Raw genomic sequence first — 8,027 nt, 5'->3', positions numbered from 1 at the left:
TGGCGAGCGGTTCCACCGGCCGATCACTCTCACCATCAGAAAGTTCTTCCTTATTTCCAGGTTGAATCTCTCCTTGGTCAGCTTCCGTCCGTCGCTCCTCGTCTGGCTCTCTGGTGCTTTGGAAAATAGTGTGACCCCCCTCCTCCTCCCTGTGGAAGCCCATCAAGTATTGGAAGACTGCTATCCTTCCCCCCCCCCCGGGCCCCCACCTCCCTGGACTATCCATGGCCTTTGGGGTCCTCTTACCCCAGCCAGATGCCTCCAGAAGACAAAGTTTTTCCGGAGCAGGATTGTTCTTTTAAAAGATCCATTTACCAAGTTTAAGGATCCGCTCTGGATGTCAGTGGTGGGTTTCTCAGCTGATTCTTCACCCTCTCCAGCTAAGCTTAAATAGGTCTGGGGTCTATGGGGAAACACCATCATTGCAAAGTTTGCCAGTATTGTGTTTTATTTTTGCACTGCGATCCTACTCCTGGCCCATTCCCCAAATCCAGAGGGGACCTGGCCTCTTATCCCATGGCTGCTACATTCAGTGGTCACTTGGGTGAGAGAAGGGGTCAGGCAGAAGGTGGGGGGCCAACTGCCTTTGGGAGGATTACAGACTGCACAGGGGGGCCCTTCTTCAGGTTTTTTTAAAAAAGGTTCCATTTACACTCATTGCGTTTCTATCATTTTATTGTAGTATCTCTTACTGTTGCGTGGACCGAAGCACTGCTGGTCCCTGAGCAGAGAGATTTTTATCAGCCCTTTGCAAACTTTTACCAGAAGATCCATTGTTCTGAATTGTTCCAATGTTCGGAGTTTCTGCTGGCAGGTCAACTAAACTTTCCAGAGTTAAAAATTAACGTGTTCTTCGAGTTTGTTGTTCTTCAGAAAAACCTTCCCCTGGAAAGAGCTCTTCATTTGCTGTGGACACCCAAGCCCAGTCTCTGGTCATCCATTGAGCTGCTCCATTGTGGGCTGGCTCCCCGGCCAGCCTCCCTCCACCAGCAGGCCAAAGACACTCGCTCCTTGTTTCTTGACCACCATTTATTTAATGCACCTTTGTGTTTCCTTTGCCAGCTTCTGCTCATCGGTCTAGGTCTCTGCAGGCCCCACTGAGCCTGGGGAGCTGAAGGCTGGTGGAGGGAAGCACCCACCCCCCACCCCCGGCTTCACCCATGCCAGACTTAAATTGGGTTGCGGGTCAGCGTGTCAAGGAAGCCGGCCTTTCCAAATTCGACCCTCCGGTTCTTTCCCACCCCCCCTTTCTCCCCCCTATGCAGCTTCTTCATCGGAGGGGGCTCTGCTCTGGACACGGCTGGGCCCCGGCCTCTTCCAAAGGCTCGGGTCCCCTGCCTGGACCCCCGAAGAGATGGGGGTGGCAGTCCCTCCATGGATGGGGGCAACTGGCCAGGCGGGTGGGGTGCCGCACCCTTCACCCCCCCTGGCAGACCCAGCCCAGGTTCCCTCCTTGGAGCAGCAGCAGCAGCTGGTCAGTGGGGGGGGTGGGGTCTTCCTGGCAGCTTTGCTCATGTTGGCTCTGAGGCTGGGGGGGGCCGTCCGCAGCCCTCTCGCAGAGGAAGTCTGGGAGGAGGAAAGGGGGGGCTCCATGAGGGACCTGGGCGCAGGAAAGGAGGGTTCCTAGAAAAAAGCCCCCTCCCCAGGAAGGCTGGATCCCTCTGCCGTCGGTGCCTTGTCTGCCCCTCCTACTCCCACCACTCAGCCCCCCCCAGCATCAGCAGGGCTGGACGCAGCCCAGTCCACTCACCCAGCGAAGTGCTGCTCCCAAAGGAGACCAAGAGGCTGGACACCTCAAGAGCCCCCGGCTCAATCCGGCAACCTAAGGCTGGCTCCAGGGCAGGGCCTGAGAGGGGGCCACTCTCCTTTAGGCCGGCCTCTGGGCCTTCCACAGGGGGCTTCCAGATGGGCGCCTGTTTCCTGGTGCACCACCTGCTTTTCCAGGATGAAAATGCCAGGACCAGCAGGGCTCCAGAAAGAGGGTTGAGGATAACCTGGGAAGGGGAGCAATAAAAAAAGACCCCCAAGAGACAGAACCGCTGACTGCTTCCCCTTCCTGCTCTGCAGCTTGGCTCACTGGCTTGGCCAACCTATTTCCCAGCCTCTTGACCGATCCATTCGAATTCCGCAGAGAGGAGAAAAGCTTGGGAAGACTGAGCCCCCTCCCCCGCGTCCCAAGAGTGGCGAGAGGGCCAAATGCCCAGGAGACCCTCCCCACTTCCTCCTCCTGGGGCTCAGCTGCCTCGACTGCAGAGCAGAGTCCAAAGGAGGGGGGCCAGGCTTGAAAAGGCTCCAACGCCCAGATGTCCACGCATCTTAAGGTTGCCCAGTTTCAAGACCCCTGCCCCAAAGAGACGGACCTCTCTGGAACACCAGGCAGCCCTTCTGGGCAGGGCGGGGGGTTGCAGAATGATGCCCTTGGGAGGTCCCGCAGGCCCGGCTCATGCTCCCACGGGACACATCCCCCTCACCCACCATCACTGCCCAGCAGCTGAGGGCTGCCCCACGGAGCAGCTGCCCGGTGCCCCCTCGCCCCAAGGGCTCCCATTCCAGCAGCAGCCACAGCAGCTCGTGCAGGACATTGGCCAGCCAGCTGGAAAAGAAAAGAGCGTCCATGAATCACATCCCTCTTCATTTGGGGCCTGGCCGCCCCACAGAAGGTCCTCCTGGGGGGCTCTCGCAAACGCCAGGCCCCCTGAAGGGCTGGGGGCTGGTGGGTTCTTTATTTTGAACCTGCTGGTCAACAAAAGCTCCCAGCCAGGGGGAAAGCCCCAGGTGCCCCTTCCTGGGCCACAGAGGCGGCTGCTGACCACCTCCGCGGCCCCACCGAGAGACCCTTTGCACTCCCCACAGGAGGGCTCTGCATTGCCCCCCCATCCCAGCAGGGCCCCAAGGGTCTGGGCGCAGGCTGCCCGAAGAGGCTGCCTCCCGAAGGGCAGAGGGATCGTACCAAGCAGCAAAGACCACCATGACGCTGGTGAACCTCCTGCGAAGCTCCTGCTGTTGGCGCCATTCTCCAGCCGCCTGCATCCCGCAGCCCCTCCGCAGCAGAGCTGGCACTGTGGGGGGGGGGGGAAAGGCCGCCCAAGCTCAGCACCCTCCTGGGCCCCACGGGGCTCTGTCGCTGCCCAGGTGCCCCTGACAGAGGCGAACGCTCTGCCCACGCGGGACCCAGGGAGCACCCGGTGCCTGCCTGGCCCTCCACCCTGCAAGCGGCCAAGGAGGGCCCGCTGCAACTCAGGCCTGGTGTTGCACCCTCTGTCGGGGGTCTCTCTTTGGTGGAAAACCCCAGAGCCCCTTTCCTTTCACTGCCCTGGAAGGGCTGAGGGGCCGATCTTTAGGGCTGCTCCTGTCCCAGCCTGAAATGGGCCCCCATCCCACTTCTTCCCTCAGCCAATCAGAGGAGCTGCTCGATTAGACGTCTGATGATGGAGGACACGGCTGGTGGGGCCGCCAGAGAGCAGAGTCCTGGTTATTTTTATCACGGTTTGGCAGATAAAACTGGTTAAGTCCGGAGTCAGCCACCTGCGGCCCTTTCGCCCCTCTGCTGCGGCTCCCTGTAGCTGTTGCTCCCCAATAGAAGGGGCTTTGGTTGGGACGGGCAGAGCGAAAAGGACGCTGCGCTAGAGGAGACTCTATGGGGGGGGGAAGAGTGGACGTCCGGTTGGCTGCAGAGTTGAACAGGGAGCTTCCGGTCCGGACCTTTGTGGCTCTTTGGGTGTTGAAGGCAGCCGACCTCCCCTACTGGGGACCCTCGGTGTGGCGTACCTGCCCTGAGGGCTTTGTAGAAGAGCACGGGGCTTCCCAGAAAGACCAAGGCCAGCGGCACAAAGCTGGAGGCGTAACACACAGTGTCCAGCATCCAGGCCAGTCCGTGGGGGGAGCTGCAGCTGGGGCGAGAGGAGCAGCACCACCAATTAACAGCCAACACCCCCCCCAGGGCCCCCTTCTCTTCGCCCTCAGGCTCCCCATCCCTCCAGGCCCCTGGACTCTGGCAGGAGGGGCGTGAAGAGGGGGGTGGGAGGGGGTCCCCTCAAGTCATGAAGCAGCAGCGGAAACTGGAGGCAAGCAAGACACTCCAGCTGTTGGCCACTGGGCGGCAGTCCAGAGGTGCTGGACAGGGTTCAGCTCCAGTGGCAGCAGATGGGAAGAGGGCAGACCCCGGGGGGGAAGGGGTCCCTCTGGTCTTGGGGCGCATCAGCCCATCCCCCCCTCACTCACTGGACCCTCCTGCTCAGCCCCCCATTGGGCCCCCTTCCCCTCCCGGGGGCGCCTTCGGAAGAGGTGCATTTGGGGGGGTGAAGGGGGGGCGCTTACTCCACGTCCCCCGGCTTCATCAGGAGCAGGAGGCCAAGGAGGGCCTGGACGGCTGGCAGACCCCAGCAGAGGAGGCCGTAGGGAGTCAGGGACCTGGTCAGCAAGAGGGAGAGAGAGTCGCCCCGGCTGGTCACTGGGAGGCAACTGGTCAGCTTCCGCCTTGGGGGGGGAGGTGTGGCAGGAAACGGGGGCTCAGAGGGGGGGGGGGCTCCCTGCAAGTGGCCAAATGCACACACACACACACACACACACACACACAGCCAAAACATAGTGCAAGGACAGCCAGGGAGCCCGAGTGGCATCACCTGAGCCCTTCCAGGTGAGGTGGCCAGGGGGGGGGGCCCTGCAGAGCTCCAATGGGGGGGGCTCCCTACCTGTGGCTGGAGGGGTTCTGTAGCAGGAGGGCGGCTTCCAGGGAGTAGCAGAAGAGAGCCCAGAAGTGGGAGGAGAAGCCAAACTGCACCCACACCTGGAGGGAGAGAAGGGGGTGTCAGGGGGGCTGGCAGAGGGGGAGGGAGCAGCTCTGGTCCTTTGGGGCAGGCAGAAAATCAGTGCTGCTCTCCCCTTTTGCTTGGCTTAGGAGGTGGAGGAGGAGGCTGGCCTTGCAATGGGGGGGGGGTCGTGGCTGTGGGAGGGGGACCCCTCAGGAGCAGAAGGCCCCTGGCGAGAGAGCCACAGGGGGCGTGGGGGGGATCCTTCCAGGGGCATCCTTCCAGGGGCTGGACCAAGTGGGAGGGGGAGTCGGGGGCGGGGTCTCAGCCCCCCTTCGTGGAGGCGGAAGCCCCAGCCAGGCCCCTCCGCTGAGCACCACCTACCACGACCAGGCGGCAGAGGGGGGGCAGGGAGCCCGCGGGAGCAGCCAGCCAGAGCAGAGAGCGGCCCAGCAGCCCTGCGGGAGGAGACGGTCAGCATCCTGGCCAGGCGGGGGGGGGGGGGCGCTAAGGAACAAGCGTCACACTGGCTTCTTTTACAGGGAATTCACTAAACGTGGTTAAAGCGACGCCTCCCTCCGCCTGACCCCGCCGGGCCCCGAGCTGCAGCAGAGGCGCCACTTGGGCCGGAGACCTCCGCCCCCGCCGCCGCCGCTCTTCCTGCCCTTCCGGGGGGGGCTCTCACCCGCCGTGCCCAGGAAGCTGCCCAGGAGCGCGGCTGCCCGGAGCGCCCGGCCCGCAGCCCAGCCCGGCCCGGCGGAGACCCGGCAAGAGCCGCCGCAGCGGTGGCGTGGGCGCCGTCGGAGCGCGAGCAGCAGCGCGGCCGCCCCCAGTCCCAGCGCGGCGCTGCCCAGGGCCAGTCCGGGCCAGGCGGGCAGCTGCCGGGAGAGCCGCCTCAGCCCCGCCGCCCGACGGCCGCAGCACCAGCCCAGCGCGCGCGGGGAGGCCATGGCGGGGGGGGGGGGCGCTCTGCACGGGCTTGGGCCGCCTCTTTTGAAGGGACCGCCGCCCGCGGCTGATGGGAGTTGGCGTCCCGGGAGCCAAGGAGCCCCAGCGGGAAGGGCGTGGCCTGGCAGGTTCCGGCCTCCGCCCGACCCCCGAGCAGCCTCCGTCCGCTGACCTGGAGCGCGGGACTGGCGTCTCTCGATGCTTCCAACCCAGGCCCCACCGCCCACGGCCGCCCGGCCCCTCTGGACGCCCTGCCAGCTCCCCCGGGGGGCAGAGGGCTCCGACGGCCCCGACGGCCTCCTGCACGGGACCTGGGGCAAAGGCGCAGGCGGGCGGGCTGGGCGCGTGGGGCTTGGGAGGGGGGGGATTGGAGGCGGTCAGAGGGGGGCCAGGGGGTTAGGGTGAGTCTCTCCCCCCCCCCCCGCCTCATTTGGAGCTCAGCACGCCCCAGCCCTGAGGATGGAAGGCAGAAGGGGAGGGGGCGCTCTGCTTAGAAGAAGGAAAGCCTGCCAGCCCCGCCCTGCCCCTCCCTCCCACCTCTCGGCCCCCCAGGAGCTGCTCAGGGGGGGGGCTTCAAAGGGGGGAGGATGGACCTGCCTTGGTTCATTTGTTTCAGTCAGTCTGTCTCTCTCTTCCTCCCCCTCCCTCCCCCCTCTCTTTCTCCCCCTCTCCCTCCCTCTATTCCACACCCTCTCCTCCCCCCTCTTTTTCCCCCTCCCTCCCTCCCTCCCTTCCCCAGCATCACCCTCCCTCCCTGCAAAACTGGCTGCTTGCTGGGCACTCAGCCCCCCCCCTCCACAGGCCAAATTGCCTGCCTGCGTCCTGCCTTAATCCCGGCTGGGAGAGGAAGGGGCGGGATGCAAACCCCCCCCCCTTGGCATGGGGAGCCCCCTCCCCACGTGCCCCATCCATCCGTGGCTCCCTCCCACCGCCACCTCCTGCAGCCACAGCTGCCCGTCTGTTCCAGGTGCTGTGAGAGGAAAGAGCCCCCCCCCTCCTCTCTTGGCAAACAAGGTGACCCCGAGTTCTGCAGAGGGAGCCCAGCTGAAGGGCAGGTTAATCGGCGGGGGGGGGGCACTGTGCTGTGTGTGTGCGCGTGTGTTGTGCCCATGTTTTGTGCTCCTCCCTTCCCCCTTCTGCCCCCCCCATTCAGGCTGCCCACAACTCTGGCCTGAAACGGTGGGAGAAAACACTGGCTGTCCCCCCCACCCCCAGTGGAGACAAGGAAAGTTTGTGAACCGATTTGGGGGGAGGCGATGCTGCATAGACAGCCCCTGCAGGTACACACACTGACACACACACACACACACACCCTGCAGAAGGCTTGGGGAGGAGGGGGCTGGGAGCAGCCTTCTGCAAACGCCGGGGTTGCCATGGAGAAGAATCCCCACTGGCTGCCTGCTCGCCCGCCCTGCGTGTTGGCCCCCTGCCCCCCCTCTATTTGTCTGCAGACCGGCTGAAGGGGGGGAGATGCTTTGTGGTGTGGGGGCCACAGGGGGGGGGGGAGCCTTGCTGGTCATCCTGAGCTGGGAATGGGCAGCCCATCAGCTCCGGCCGGGCTAGTGTCCAGCCTCCGTCACCCTCCAGAGTGGAGCCCCTGTCCAGCTGCAGGAAGAAGGACCAGGAGGGACCATTTGGCCCTGGAGCAGGGGGGTCGGGGCAGCCGGAGGGGGACGGGGAGGGGGCTCACATGGGCTCTCTGCTGCCGCTCTTGAGGAGCAAGACCCCAGCCCCTTTGACCCAGGCCCCTTTCAGCCTGGGGGGGGGGGGACACAGAGATGGGTTCCTGCTGGTTCCAACCAGTTCTATAGAACCTGCAGTAACTTGGCAGCCTGAGTGGCCGGAACCTCCAGGCCCGTCGTGCCCCCAAATTGGCTCCCTCCGCGGTGTGGCAGGGGCCGCTCCTTTGCTTCTGCGCATTTACTTCTATGCTGCTCTTCTCACAGTGACTCAGGGCGGCGAACAATATTATAAATACAACAATACATAAAATAAATCTAATTTACTTTAAAAGACTGACATAGACGCAGACATACACGTTCATCCCATTCAGGTGTTCATAATATTGGCCCCCACACCCGCCAGCAGAGGTGGCTCTATAGAGCTTTACGAAGGACCAGGAGGGAGGGGGCGGTATGGATCTCCGGAGGGAGTTTGTTCCTGAGGGCCGGGGCCACCACAGAAGGGGCTCTTCCCCTAGGCCCTGCCAGGCGACATTCTACAGAAGCTGGGACTTTAGCACTGCTAAAAGGGGAGGAACTGGGGTGAGTGGGGGGGGGGGGCTTAAGGGAATCCCCAAGAAGGGGGCCATGGAAGGCAGGGGCAGCCTAG

General features: G+C 63.7%; 1 protein-coding gene across 1 annotated transcript; it reads right to left on the bottom strand.

Moving 5' to 3' along the window:
• Positions 1-657: 657 nt before the first annotated feature.
• LOC139170830 (uncharacterized) lies at positions 658-6,183 on the bottom strand. The gene is made up of 9 exons (XM_070758351.1): positions 5,869-6,183; positions 5,133-5,206; positions 4,692-4,786; positions 4,318-4,410; positions 3,769-3,890; positions 2,951-3,059; positions 2,476-2,593; positions 1,751-1,994; positions 658-1,566 (listed from the first exon to the last, which is right to left on the bottom strand). Exons 4-9 carry the CDS (start codon positions 4,335-4,337, stop codon positions 1,418-1,420), a joined length of 762 nt encoding a protein of 253 aa, XP_070614452.1. The 5' UTR covers positions 4,338-4,410; positions 4,692-4,786; positions 5,133-5,206; positions 5,869-6,183; the 3' UTR covers positions 658-1,417.
• Between the last annotated feature and the right edge of the window lie 1,844 nt (positions 6,184-8,027).

Source organism: Erythrolamprus reginae, chromosome 8, assembly GCF_031021105.1.
Source record: "Erythrolamprus reginae isolate rEryReg1 chromosome 8, rEryReg1.hap1, whole genome shotgun sequence".
In the NCBI taxonomy this organism is placed as follows: Eukaryota; Metazoa; Chordata; class Lepidosauria; order Squamata; family Dipsadidae; genus Erythrolamprus; species Erythrolamprus reginae.
This window is presented reverse-complemented; position numbering and strand designations above follow the sequence as displayed.

Bases quoted from the DNA above. Each gene is read 5' to 3' on its own strand.
- LOC139170830 (XM_070758351.1), bottom strand. From the start codon at position 4,337: ATGAAGCCGGGGGACGTGGA. The intron at 3,891-4,317 runs GTAAGCGCCCCC...CTCTCGCCCCAG, and splicing joins ATGAAGCCGGGGGACGTGGA to CTGCAGCTCCCCCCACGGAC. The intron at 1,567-1,750 runs GTGAGTGGACTG...TCCTCCTCCCAG, and splicing joins TGGGAGCAGCACTTCGCTGG to ACTTCCTCTGCGAGAGGGCT.